Raw genomic sequence first — 15,493 nt, 5'->3', positions numbered from 1 at the left:
TTACAATTACGGTGTTTTTTAAAGAGTTTAAAGAAACTGGCAGACAGGTTGACTCGTTATTTATTTATAGGAGGTGTGTGCACCCAAAAGGGTGCACGGGGCCAAGAAGCTTTACAAGCCAGTGCAAAATTACTGGCAGAAGGCAGGACCCAACAGTTCTGCATTCCTGCGCAGCAGCTGCTTGTCAAGAGAGGGGTGCACGAACCTACATCTATATTTACCTTTTGATATCAGCACATAAAAATCCTTTTTTAGAATTACTGGTGAAAGGGGAGTTTCCCTACACTCATCATTTTATCTTTCAAACCCACAGTTTGCTTGCTTAGCATAATGCATCTGGGATATTTAAAAACCACTTCAGTTCTGCTGCTTTTTAGGTAACTTTCCTAAGTATTTACTGGCCTGGCAGATCTTCTCAGGAGGCCACAGGGAGGAAGAGGAGGGAATAGTTAAACACTACAAACTAGTAATAATAAGCACTGAGAGACTTTTCTCATTTCTCAAAGGCTTTAACATGAAAGCAGAAGTAAAAATCAGTATCCACTTCAAAAAATTTAAAGACATTTTCTGCTGCCTCCATACAATGCACAATTTCTCTTCATTCTTAGTCCAATACTTCCAGCTCATTTGAGGAGCACCAAATAACAACAAAAAATAATTAAATACACAAACCAGACATACACTGCTTTCACTCAAAGACTGCATAACACATAAATAGCTAAAAGATTGGGAAGCAAAATAAAGACAAATGAGTTGTGTAATGTGACAGCAATGTTCCAGAGCAGAGTCCAGGTGTTAGGTCCACAGTAAGAGACTGTAGATTTTATGAACTGACTAGAGGAAAATTATTATAAGAAAAAAAACTGTTGTGGGGTTGTTCTTGTTTTTTTAATTCCTAAGCTAAAAAATCTGAAAACTGTTGGAGCTCTATTGAATTTAACTGAATTGCTGAAAATATACTAAAATGTTGGTGTTCTACATAAACATCATGACAGATTATTTACAATACTAATTCTGATAAAATAATAATTCACAGATTACTGGAGTTGGAGGATGAAACACTGATTGTTTTAATCATTTCTGAATAAGCTGTGCCTCTGAGGGAAACAGAAGTTGCTGATTCCCACAGAAAGTCATCTATCTAGTCCTGTCAGTTTGGGCTTTCCCTTTCTGCTTTAATTCTGAGAGAACATCCACAGTCTCCAGATGGCTGCAGTTTCCAGACCTCCCTGAGAGAGGACAACTGTTGCATTGTCCACTACACACCGCTCCTCAGGACATGTAGGGTGGGAGCGCTGGGGAAGACAGCTTGCCCTAAGCACAGTCACTGCCAGCCAGAGCCAGTACCAGTCACCACACAGGCACCTCTTGGCTCTACTAAAGATTCACCCTTGGAAAGATACTGGATTTAGTGTTACTACAGTGGCTAGATATTCAGGGGACCTGTTAAGAAGCCTGAATCTGGGAGCTCATGTGTCTGATTATTCTGTCTATAGACACTAGCTATATAAACAGACATGTGGAGTCAAAATTACATCAAACCTCAGCTGTCTGCTATGTCCTTCCATCAAAACCGCCAGATTAGCACTCCATAAATTCTGCAGGTGGCAGAAGTGCATGGACACTCCATAATCCACTCCGGAAAGAAACAAACTCATTAGCTTAAGCACACAATGAAAACAGCTTCTGCTAATACAGACAACATAGTGAAGAACTACAGAATGCATACATGATCTTCTCCTGCTTTAAGGGACAAGAGGACCGTAACACAAAAGCTAGACATGGGAAACCAGTGGCAAAGTCCTCACCACAGCTGGATTCCTCAAGGGTCTAATTTTAGTTTGCCAGTCCCCAGCTTGGAGGAGGAGTAGCAGCAGCATGATGGAGCGGAGAGGAATAGAGGCAGCATGGCCACCTTCTGCATCAACAGTAAGTTATAGCATCCAGGGAACCACCTCATCTAGAATCTACCTTTTGTCTTACACTTCAGACACCTGAATCTTTTTCTACACAGAACAACACAAATCCATTTCTAGAGTGAAAACAAATTTCTTATTCAATCTCTGTAATTGCAGACTCACTGGCACATTTTGCTCTATCAGAACACATTAACTCTGCCCCTCTGCATACTAACCAAAATCCTGAATTCAAAGGTGTGCATTGAGTATTTTCCTTGTTGCTCCATCTAGAAGACTTTTGCTACAAACTATTCTCTTTAATTTGTAAAACAGAGTCAATTTAACATTCTCAAGATTGAGAGGGACAACACAAGAGAAGCTGAGAAAGTCTTTAGCCAACAAGTATTTATAATAAAACCACTAAGAAATTGGGTTATTTTACAAACTCAGTTTATATGAGTATCGTAACGAGCAGGTTTCTGATTTCAGAATGTTGAAAGCAACAGATTAACACAACCTTAGAGGGAAGGGGGTGGGGGAAATAATCCACATTTCTCTGATGAGTTTGATTTCCAACACTGTTTTTTCAACCAGCAGCTTTAATAACGTTAAGCAGTATGCTAAAGGAATGCTCAAGGACGTAAGTGGAATATTAAATGAATTCCACAATATGGTTTCTGTGCACATAAAACGTCTCATAGATAATACCTCCCTCCAGGAAAATACATCCTATTACAAACAGAAATTGCTTTTATCGAGTTCTAAAGGATATGATCCCTGCCTGCTTTTGTCCGTAAGCAACTAACATCAACTACAGAAGAGTTATTAGCACAAGAAAAGGTGCCAAAATCCTTTCGCTTGCTAACATGAACACACACTGTGAACAGCACACAGAAAATCTCCATTTTGAGATGTCTCTGCAAAGTAAGGCCTTTCCTGAACATTCCTACAGGATCCACAACATCCCAGCACCCTGAAATCCCGTACTGCCTGTGCTGCATTTTCTAACTTGCCATTGACTCGAGGTATAGAGCACAATTTTAAATGTCCTCTAAGTGGACAGCCCACAGCACAGACAGAGCACTTTAAAAAACAGAAGCTGAGCACCAAAAGGTTCTTTCCAAAATACCTGCCTATATTAAACTCCTGCTCACAGTGAAATGCCCCAGCAGCTAGCAGAACCAGCAAAGCCTCCCTCCTCCCTGTCCCATACTAATGTACCGCTTCGAATGTCGCCATAAAGTTACTGCTGAATATTTTTAGTGACAGAAATTAACAGTTTAGCCAAAGAATTCTACCTAAAATATCACGTAGCACCTTTCAGCTACCTACAGGGTAAGAAAGTCAGACATAAAATAACCCCAATGCTAAAAGAAATTGAAAGATGCACTACAAGAAATGTTTCATAGTTCTAGAAGCAGGACTGTATTCTGTGCTATCATTTACCTCAGGTTTGGTACTTTCCTAAATGCAGACTTGCCTTATGAGAGTTTAAGTTGACGTAAGCCTTACATCAGAAGAGATTCAAGGTAAACATAAAAGTTGACTAATTTAGAACCACAGTTGAATTTAATCTTTCAAAACCACTTGGACTTCCATCCAAGAGTTAAAAAGGAGCCTTTTAACAATAAAATAATCTGCTCTAATGGCAGATGATGCTAGAATGACCTGTTGAACTTTATGCCACCACCCCCAGCCTCATGCTGCTTCTGCAACAGCTCCAACACACCTGTAGGCCCCCAATGAGATCCCCCAAGGAGCTAATCCTGCAGAAAACAAGCTCTGGAGAAGAAGAGTGAAAACTTTCTGTGGATTTAACTCACCAATTAAGCTCACCATGACTCAGGTGAGTGTCACCTACCAGGCCATTAAAATGAGTGGCAATGCCTGGTAGTAAAGAGGGAACGAGGCTGTCTCCTTGTGGCAGAAACTATCCCTTAGGTCAGCCCAAGGACAGGACTTGTACTGCAAGTCTGCAAGAGCACACTGCTCACTGGTCTTCTTACTCAGTCATGCTTTTTCCTGCCACTGCTGATCTTAAATATAACAATTTTAAGGTATCTAAAAATAAGGATCCATTGAGAAACAATACTGTTTGAAAAGCACGTTTTGTATTCTAGCTTCTTTAAAAACACTTTGATTTAAGACAATTCCAAATTAAGACTTAAACAATGTTCCTCACATACCACCAAGCAAGTACTCTTGCAAATACCTAACCTCCCATGTTTCTGTTTTTCATTGCAACATTTGTTAAATAAATTCTAAAGGTCATTTCCATGGATCAGGAGAATTTAACTAATATTATGATAAATACTCTTGAAGAATCTGATTTATTTTTCTTAACAGCAATGAAATAAGCATAACATGACTTTTATGGATGTCACCATCTTTGGTCTACATCCAAATGCATGCTAAAAATAGTAAGAACAGAGTTATATTAAACCAGGAAAGTACAAGGTGTCTCAGCACAAAATTTGGTTTACATAGAATAGAAAAATATTTTTCCAACAGATATAAATTAAAACAGCTCAGAGAAAGACATCAGAGAAACTGCTTCCCATATTAAGATGGCACTGAAGAATCAGTATTTAGGTATTATGTAATAAACTGATCCCAGGGAAATCATGCCTAAGGTAACATTCTTAGAAGCATTAAAAAAAAAAAATCTCACAGGTTGGAATAAAAATTAGAGATATGTAAAAATTTTGATTAACTGAGAATTTAACAGAATCATTCAGTAATCAGTTTCTCTCCTAAGTTCAAGAACAGACAGGACACATCCAGAATGACATCAGTTTTTTTCTTACTGAGTTCAAGATACAAAACAGCTATTTGGAAAACCCAAATTCCTTGGAAATCTCTACCTGTTTTTAAAAAGGCAAAAGATTCTGAATATACCTTTAAGTCACCAGTGTACCAAAACCATTTTTTTAATGCTTTCCTTTCTGTCATGGAGGTTCCCAGAATCCATCAGCTAAAATGTATTCACATACCAAAACCACATTAGGACTTAACAAATTTTGTTCTTCTTCTTTCTCAATTATGCCAACATCAGCCAAGCACTGCCATTTCAGAGCCAGGAAAAATAGTCCTCTTGCATAACAGCAACCATCACCTCCCAAAGTATCAAGAGAAATGGCAGAGGCATCAGGCACCAGCGTTGCTGCAACTCATCAGCAACAGATAGGACCTGTGAAGTAGCAGCAGTAGCCACACTAAACACCTGGTGCTGCAGGCTGGAAATAGCAATGCTGGTAAGTAAAGTCTCTAGGGTATTTGTTATTATTATCCTAGAGACCATCTTGTATTTCCTATCAAGATATCAAGTTCATGTATGGCATTTGAGAGTATATATATATATATATTTAATGGTTCCATGAACACATATGATTCCCTTAAACATATCTGAATAAAGACTTTTCAGGTGTTCCTTCTCAAGCTGTATCTAATTACACCTCAGGATTCTGCCAAAGCAACAGCTGTCTCCTTAGGAAAGTCATAATCTTAGAATTGTAGCATGAAAATCAGGGTTGTATTTGCTTCCTGCTTTTGCTCATGGTTACTATGCCAAAGGGGAAAAATCAGCCCCACCCCCCATATAGTAACATCTGGAATTTAAACAGAACAACTGACAATAAATACCAGGGAACAAGTGTAAAATCAGTGATCCATATCAAAACCTGAAACCCCACGCTTCTGGTCACCATTATTAGGTATTATGACAAAAATCAGGTAAAATTTATTTCAGAAGACGTCTGTGACTTCTACTCCAGGTCTGCCTCAGTTAACTCATATATTTTACAAAAATATTTGCTCCACCTCCAATAGTTAATCCAAGTTCCTATTTACCATTAACGACTCCAGAACAATCTTACGCTTCTCAAAACTTAATTAGTGATTGAAAGTTTCTGGTCACGCATCCCCTAGTTTGACATACTGGGGCAACTATGAAATACAGCCAAATAAAAGCAGTGGCTTTACACACAGATTACATCAGATTTCCTGCCATACCTACTACTCATAAGTAACAGCATAACTATTTGGCATATTAAACATCATTGTCTCACGCCAAAAATTCTAGTTACAATGCAAGTGACAGCAACCATGATACACATATTAGTACTCCTTTTCAACTCTTCTCCTGCTAGCACTTGAGTTCAGTATGAGGAGTGGTGGGAAACTTTAAAGGATAAAAGGGTAACTAGGACAAGGCAACTGGCTGCTGTCCTTATCATCAGCAGTCAACTTAAAGAGCTACTTTAGGTCATGAGAAATTTCAAGATGACAACTCTTTCATAGTTCTCTTCCCACGGTCAGAAAAAAAATATCACATGGAAAAGAAATACCCCACGAAAGAACTACTCTTTCACTAGCTTATATGGTAACTTGCACGTAAGCCAAACAATGTATGAGGGTATCAATCACTTTCCTACTTAAACGCCTTTACAAAGCCGGGCACGGAGTTGTAAGAATGCTCACCCAACGTGTATCAGCTAGCTCACGTAGTGTTTTGGGATATTGATATCTGCAGTCCTTTTACCGGATCTACCATCATTGTCTGAGCTCAGATGACTCAGATCAAAACAATGTGGAAAACACAGTTTGTTTTCATGTTTAACGTCTCCATTGGTCTCCCACAACAATAACAGGAAAAGCTGTAGGGATCGATACGCGAGATTACTAACAGGGGCTTTTCTTCTACACAACAACACGCACGTGGAGGTTACTTAGCCAGGTAACACCCAACACTCACCAGATCTCTGTGAAGCACCCAGTTTGCATGGAGGTAATGGATTCCATCGAGGATCTGGTAGAGAAGGGACTTAACCATAGATCTTGGCAACTGCATGGGCTTTTTATTTGCTTTTGAGGCACGGTGAAACTTGATGATATGCTAGAAAGTAGATAAAACAAGCAGAAATATGAAGCATGTTAGATAAGAAGGGGTTTTGTCATTTTTTTAAAACTACAAACACTAAATAATGGAATGAAATACAAAGTTTGTTGAACTTTGCAATTAAAGTAATAGTGATGTGCTCATAATTTTCTTCAATTTTTTTTTCTGAGTCACTTGAAAGAACAACTGTCAAGCTTTTGTTAATAGTTGAAGACTGGCTACTTACCTGCAGTAAAGGGTCTTAGACATTTTCTTTCCTCCCTCCCTCCTCCCCCATTTGGGATCGTCTTATCCTTAGCTGCTAGAGCAGAAGCTTCCAAACCAACAATACCTTACCAGGAAGAGGACTGCACTCTACATTTCACACCTTTCCTCCTCCTCTCCAAAGGCCCACCACAGTGCTTGCAACTACATTATTGTTCCCTCCTAAATCAGAATCCCAGTAGATCACTAAAAAATATTTCAGGGAGTGGGGAGAATCAACTCCAAACACCCCACACCACCATATCAGAATGATACCATGTTCAAACATCTAAAAATGGTTATACTCTCACTTCCAAGTTTTGGCTGCATACTTCATTGATGATGACAAGCTACTTGGATTACAGAAGTCAGTGAGCCCACTGATTTCCAGTAAGGACAAACACCATTTGAAATCATGGAACGTAGAAATGCTGGACCCCCAGCATTAGTCAGTTAAAGGAAAGAACAAAAGATTGTGAAAAGATTATTGAGAGATCATGAAATATTCATAAACTAATTAATATTTATTGTAAGATCAATGCTGAGATGATGGGTTAGGTTTGGTTTTGCTACCCTGTGTAAGAAATAAAGTGGGGTGAGGCTGTTCTACCTTTTCAATCCTCAGACAAGGTGGGACTTTGCAAGGTACAAACCCAATCTTAACTTACTAGCATTCAGCAAACAACTAAATCCATTCATTCAGATGAAAAAAATCCAACTCTTTTTGTAGGCAATTCAAAGCAGCATCTCAAATAACAGAATAGTTTTCCATTATGTGCTTTTTGAAAGACAGAAATAATAAAGGCAGTTACTGAAAGCGATTCCCAATGCTAATCTGTAGAGTGACAGGACTGCTAATTACCCGATTCTTTAAATAGGATTTGTCTCCTTCAAGATCATCCCCCTCCTCAGGTTAAAGAGGTAGCCAATGGCTGCGTTTTCATCAGACCTCTGCTCCCTCCACCACCACCCCCTGCCAAGTTTGTCACCATTTGCACTGGGAACAGTAGTAACGGGTTCATGTTTCCTCATGCTAAACGTTACCTCTGACCGTCACCAGTACTTCAGCTGCGGTCAAACTGTACTTGGCAAAGGTGTCGACAATATTGTTTAAAGAGGGGAAAAAAAAAAGGGGGGGGGGGGCAACCTTCCCCAGATGAATCAGAACAGGAGCCTGCTTACTCCCCATCGCCAGCAACATGCCACACGTACAGCAGTGACGGCGGCATACTGAAAAGCGGTACAGAGGAAGTCTGTAGAATCACCCGTTTTTAATATACAAGTAAGGATTAGTAAACAAATTAAGCTCTTCATAACTGATCTTTCAATTGTGCAAGCACCCTGAAAAGGATAAAGGAAAGCCTTAGAGGGATCATTTCCTTAGGAAAGTTTTTTCTTGTCATGTCACAAGAAGATTCTGTGCCAAAACTTCAGCTGAGAGCCCCTACCTTCCAGTACCACACAATGGTCACTGGATAAAAACCTTCATGTGTAATTACAGCATGATTTATAAAGCAGTAACAATACATTAACTCCCTAAACTAATTAACACACAGCATGAAAAAATACAGGAGCAAAGGTCACAACTAGAGACCAATACACCCAAGTTTGGCCCAATTTCAAGGTGCAGGAAAACACTAAAAGGAATTTCTGTACTCATTTAAAAACTGAGCAGTAGCCACCCTTAATGTTATTCCTTACAATAAAGGCATACAGAAAATGAAACTGAAAGAGCGACTTTGGTTTCTGTCCCTTCCCTCCACCGTGGCTCCTTGGTTCTTTCCAACAGATTGGGAACCCTGATGAAGGTTTTGTCCTGTGAGAAACTAAAGGATAAGGAGATGCTCAAAGCAATGGAAAAATCTGTTCAGGAACAATAAGCTATTTATTAATCAGGCAGCTACTGGTATGCCAGGGCCGTCCACTAGATAGCCAAAATAAAGTTTATACCACTATGGAGGAGAGGGAGTTTTCCTGCCATGACTCAAAGCAGCAGCATCCCTCTTTATTCCCTTCATTCCGCAGGAACACCTAGGTGAACTTTTGGGGTGAATTGCTGAGTTTTACGTAAGCAAGTTACCTCTAAAGCAGAGCTAGCACAACTAAATCAGCACAATGCTAAGCTACATTACCCAGCCAGACTTGCCAGCCAAGGCTCACCACCACACTTACCAAAGCACAGCTTGCTCTTACCTGCCTCTAAAATGCCACTTAGACACATCCTAAATCATCTTGCTCTGATGCCAGTTTGTCCCAGCCATTTTAACTGCACCATCCATCGAGACACAGATTAGATGCTGATCAGCATCTCTTCTACTGGAGGCAACAAGCTCAAGCTTTTTCATCATTCTTTGTATTTTCAGAAATATACGTATATGGCCCTACCACTGTTGTGGGAAACTATTCCTCAAATTAAAACCAAACTCAAACACAAGCCTCAAAACAGATATAAATGAATGATCATAACACTTTGACAGAAGTTTTGGAGATTGGATGTACAGAAAGCTCCAAAGCAAAGGATGCCATACCAGTGTGAATAAGCTAAAGGAACGTTTCAACATTTACTAATTCTGCTGACTGCTGCTATGGCAGGGAGATGTACTCTTTCTAGGTGGAAACAGTTAGGATTTAATAGTGTAAATCCAAGACCTCAGGTGTAGAAACAGGTGCAGATGCCACTGCAGACTGGGATGTTCTTTACACATAACTGGCCACAACTGGGAAACAGCCAGCCACATTCAGCAAATGTTTAGGCAAGTCTTAGGGGCCAGTGTGCACTGTATCAGTCGCACGCTACAGAACAGAAACTCATCCCCAACAGTAGCCAGACACAATTTAATTTTAATGAGTTTATGAGAACACTGTAGATGCAAGCTCTCCTTGTGAGACATCTAAGACGCCTCAAAACAAATGAAGAATGTTTGTCATACAAGGTAAAGGAAACTCCAAGCAATACTCAAGTCTATTCAGCAAGAGTAGCTGTATTGTTCCAAATACCATTTCGTGGGAACCGGGATGAGTGGTTTGTCTCAAACAATCTGTCTTGCAAGATAACAGAACCTGCAGAGGCAGGATAACACTTTGTGGATTGGCTTTCGCCTCACAAGCGGCTCGTTCCTGTGAGCATCCGCGGGGCGTTGGACTAGCGCCTCCATCCTCCCCAGGCGGGAAGGGCCTGTAGACTCGTGATCTCAAAGCAGCCGCCCTGACAAACTGGACATTATGCTTCCTCATTTGATAAACCATCTGGACACTGTCCCTGCAAGGCCAGCCCCTCAGTCAGTAGCCACCCTGATAAACAGGATACTGTCCTTATCCGATAAGGAACAAGTGGCAGGCAAGCGGGGACCTGCAGACGCAGAGCGCCTTCTTGCTAAAATCCAGTGTGAGGCCGCTGAATGGGGTCATTGCTCCATCAGCCCAGCTGGGGGCAGGGGACAAATGACCACTTGGGACCCCCATTCCCCACCAACTCATTTCCAGAACACTCTGCAATGGGTCTGTGCAAGATATGGTAGCTCCCCCCCACCCCACCCCAGAAGGATGGGTCCACGAGGCATAGATGCTGATTCAAGACATTTAGCATGCACCCATTATCCAAGGACTATGGCTTTATGACAATCTACACTGGATCCCTGGGTGGTGACATGGGGTTTTTTTCTTCTCTTTTTTTTAATCTCTCCCTTTCTCTTTCTCAACCTCTCTCTCTCAACTTCCAACTGTATTCTCAGAACATAATATTAACAGCATTTCCACTTTTGCTAAGTTCTCCTAGTTGTAATATGTTGCTCTGAATATATAGTGTAGTGTGGTTTTGTTTGCAAGCTTTAGAATCACAGAATCACAAGGCTGGAAAAGACCTTTAAGATCATCAAGTTCAACCATTCCCATCCTATGCTAAACCAAATCCTACTGGCTTTTAAGTAAAGTTGTGCTTTCCTTGGACCTCCTAGGTAATTGTTACCCCTGAGTACTGCACAGAGGATTACAGAAGCCCGTCTCACTGGTGTGGTTGTTAAAAGAGACTAGCTAAGACAGGGTTAACCTAGTCTTTGGGGCAGGTAGTAAAGGTTAACTCTACTGGGACGGGACAGACAGGTATGATTCTCCCTGGTTTGCCCTCCAGGTAGGACATGACAGTAGCCAAGTCCCTTTTCTTTTCCATACAACTGTATTTTCAGGTTTCCAAATCTTTAAAACATGCTGCTGCTGACTGGATTCCAACAACACTGTGAGCCAATTAGACATTCACTTCTGAAAATAAACATAAAGTAAAATATTTCTATTGCTTTTACATACTTTGCTTTAAATTTAAACAAGGCATTAACGTTGCAGCAGTGGCTTTAAGTCTGTATTCTAAATTAAATTAATACTTCATTGACCACCATTACAGTATAAATTAATTAACATTCTAGAAAAGTAATGAAGCTCGCAGAGGCCTGCTGTAATTTGCTGCTTGCAACCTCCAGAATTATCGACCTTATTTACTAACTGCCTGTTCCCAATTTTCAACTTCAATTTTATTATGACTTTTTTTTGAGGGAGAAAAATGAAACAGCTTATTTCAGCAAAACCATTTTAGTTTTAGCAAAGCACAGACCTTATAAATGATAATAAACAAAGAAGTGAAAGAGAGCTAAGCATTCCAAAATAAAATACAGCGATGAGTCATGAAAAAGTATTCAATCTAGTAGTTCATCTGTCTCCTATGTTACCTGTGTTGAAATTGGTTTGAAAATTGGCTGATGAGGAACTGTGTACATTTTCCAAATCCTCCCTCATAAGCAAGGTAAACATAATGCATGACAATATAGAGCAAACTCGTTTAGTTTGTTCCATGAAAACCTCCACTGTTTACCCAGCAGTTCAATAAGCATTCAAAAAGATCCTAATTTTAGCCTGCTTCCAAGAAAGCCAAGCTGATGCAAACATACTCTCTCTGTATGTGTTACCCCATTCCTGATTCCAAGAATTGCTGTTCAGCATCACAGACATTAAAACAAACAAACAAGTCAGAAATGGAAAGTTTTCATGGAAGCGGAAGCCAACTAAACAAGAGGTCTTATGTACATCTCACTAAATGAGCTTACACAGCGTGAGCTCCCACCTCAATGGACATGAGATGACCCACTGACACCAAGACACCATCCACTGAAACACCTGACTCCTTGAGTTCTACTGCTTACAGCAATGCTTATCTCCATCAAACCAAAATGCAATCAAGTGAACACAGACGCCTTTCCCTGCTGAAGTAAATTGCCTGTTCACTCCTACACTTTAGAAAAAAAACCCTTCTTTTTATCCAATCCCTAATCCAACCTTTGAGAACAAAGCAGAACTAGGTCAATACATCAGTATAAAGCAGAATTACATTTTAATATTGAAGAGATGGAAGCTTGCATACACATTACAATCAATACCAAAACAAAGGTGACAAATATTGTTGAGTGTTAGGTGTAAAGCAATTAAAATCAAAATCTAAAGGTGGTATAAAAACTAAAGGTGCATTGTTTGCAAAATTTTCAGAAAGAGGAAGCAAAGATAGACCCAACTAACCTAAATAACATTTGTTTGCTGTTCCAAAAATAAATCGCAGCACCATAAACCTACACACAGGACTCATTTCAGACACCAAGTCTTTAGACACTAAAAAACCCCAAAAACCACTCAAAGATATATCACAAGTAAAATAACATCAAGAAGCAGGTTTAAGTATTTCTACAACCATCACTTAAGCTTCCAATTTTGGGAGCATTGCAGCAATCAACTCAACAGCCCTTCAGAAAAGGAGGAGGGAAAAAAAATACACCTCATCAGGCTTCCTCTAAGCAATGTCAGCACACTGCCATCATCAAGTATCTTCTCTAGAACGTCATTAACCAAAGTGCCTAATGAAACAAATATTTCCAAGTGACAAGAGGTCAACACTTTAAGTAACAGTGGAAGGAGCTTTAACACACTATTTTTTGCTTATTCCAACTTGCTTTAAATACCTCAACTCTGAAGCACAGAACAAACAGAATCAGCCTCATTTTCCCAGCTTTTGCTGGGGTCTTTCTAGGTCTTCAAATCCTTCAAACCTAAAGGTATCAAAATGACTCTATATAAAGATAATAAAAGCCATCAGTCTATACCAGCATTTCAGCATATACCTGAACCAGTATTCATGACACTTCATTCACACACTACACTTTTGAATGCTTGCCTCCACCTTTGAGGTCTGTTCCTACCCATTGTCTCCTCCAATTCTTATGCTTTGAAGTAGAGAAAATGAACCGAGAAACTACCCTCAAATCCCTTACAGTTTGCCAGAAAAAGTGAGTTTTGTGAGGTGACAAGTGCCTTCTCAGAACAGACAGCTGTCGCCAAGGAATGGCGCTGCTCTCTAAGAAATCCAACCCTCACTTCAGTGTCAAAGAGACTTTATCTGTTATATTTTCAGGTGATAAATCCTGTCATAGAGACTTCCCATAACAATGGCCAGTGTTAAAAATTGTAACTTTAAGTAAAAACTATGCCAGCCCACTCCCTTCTGCCCCAACAAATCTTATATTCCAGTTTTTTTGCTGGGTAGCAGAATCTTACTTTGGTAAATAAGGAACAACAGGAAAGGCTGCATGAAGAATCACCTAATGGAGCAGGACTGAATTAAAATCAAAACATACACATGTCTGAAGAAAACTAGAAGAGAAAAAACCCAACAAACCCCATACATACACTGAGAAAAGTATTTTCATGTATACAAAAATGTTTGTTATCAGCTAGCACCTGAATTTTCCTCATGACTATAAAAAGCCTAGAAGCAAGCAGCAAGAATAACAACTGATTACACAAGAGCTGAAGACTATAAATGTTTCTAATAGATCTGTTATGTAATTAAACAAATGTTCGAGTTTATTGCACAAGCCAGTATGCAACACCCTCACAAGTCCATTTAGCATATAAGAACATTATTCAAAATGTTGTTAGCTGCAATTAAGTGTTTTTATTTGTATACTGACTGTCAGCTAGAACCATGAAATTCACATGTAGGAAGATTATTTTCTCCTTTCTGATACTTGATTATTTTTAGGTACACGTGACTATGCCTAGAATCTCTATCCCACGTTTTAAAAAGGCAGAATATACACATAACAAGTATTTCATATAATACAATGCCAGTCTATCTACACAATTTTTATTATCAAAGATAGTTTCAGGATGAAGTTTACTCCAAGGTCAGTGGTATTTGCTGCTAAGCAGTTAGTTGTTAGAGATAACAGGAAGCTAATCATATGAGAGAAACATGCAACCAAGCCTAAAAAATACCCAGATCATGGTTTAACTGGTCTCAGAGAGTGAATGCATCATCACATTCAACTTTAGAAAATCACATTTAATAATTTATTTAATCACTGATTCAGCACCAACAGTGTCTTTTATTGCTATAAAGCATGTTCAACACATTTTACTATGATAAAAGTGTCACTTTTTCAGATTAAGATAAAAAAATAAGTTTGGAAGTTTCTGATGTAAAAGTACAACACAGATTTCCAGAACAGGTTAAGTTACACACACACAGACTAAGAATTAACTCTGGACAATAGTTAGAAAAAGCAAACACCCTATCAATGCAAAATGTTAAGAGTTATGAAAGTGTTCCTTACAATCAAAAATACTACTAAAAATATTACAGAGGTCTCTTTTACATCAAATTTTAAGAAAACTCCTAATCACTATGCATTTAATCTATTTAATATAAATTTAAATAACATTTAGAAGTGCATGAGTTTTACATAGGCAGTTCTGGTCAGCAGTATACGACTTAAATTTAAGGTAAAACAAGAACATATATGACAGCTGTATAGAAAAATAAGTTAGTGATAAAGCAGAAAAAGCTCATTAAAAGTCAATAAAAAACACGGCAGAAAAATACACCTATCAATTGAAGGAATTACTCTTTCTTGGAAAGATTTCATCCATGAAGTTTGTAAGACTATGAAATTCTAACAGTGTACTGGAAGAGGTAACTTTCAAATAGTATCAGTTCCACTCGTGGACTTCAGATTAACTCAACTATGTGTTAAGTGAATTACTTGGGGGGGGGGTATTAATAACAGCATAAATTAATCAAGGCAGAAAAAAACAGCAGAAAAATATTGGACTAAAAACATCCAAGATCTTATGAGCAGACATTGAAAAAGGAATGTCCCTCACAAGAGAAGGAGCAGGAGATGGTTGGTTTATGGCTATGAACATCTGAAGCTGGAAGTTTCAGACATTTGGAATACAAAGGTGTAAGACTGAAGCAGGTTACCAGGAATGAAGAAAGGATGTGACCTAAAACATGTAAGAAATTCAACACCATCTGAGGAGATACATGTTTTTAACCTTGCATCAGATGCTCCTTTTACACCGAAATACAAGCTAAGGAATTTTACTTCATAGCATGAGCATATATAAGCACTGATGACAG

At 39.1% G+C, this 15,493-nt stretch overlaps 1 protein-coding gene across 3 annotated transcripts in view; it reads right to left on the bottom strand.

The window, feature by feature from the left end:
* CDK19 (cyclin dependent kinase 19) overlaps nt 1-15,493 on the bottom strand; it is a gene marked incomplete at its 5' end in the record, with an annotated part of 123,502 nt that overhangs the window by 57,271 nt on the left and 50,738 nt on the right. For all 3 annotated transcript variants that reach the window (XM_084261241.1, XM_084261242.1, XM_084261243.1), the window contains one exon: nt 6,652-6,792. In XM_084261241.1, coding sequence (XP_084117367.1) covers nt 6,652-6,792 — 141 coding nt within the window. The remainder of the gene's footprint in view (nt 1-6,651; nt 6,793-15,493) is intronic.

The sequence above is a fragment of the Gallinula chloropus genome (genome assembly GCF_964237585.1).
Source record: "Gallinula chloropus genome assembly, chromosome: 3".
Taxonomy (NCBI): Eukaryota; Metazoa; Chordata; class Aves; order Gruiformes; family Rallidae; genus Gallinula; species Gallinula chloropus.
This window is presented reverse-complemented; position numbering and strand designations above follow the sequence as displayed.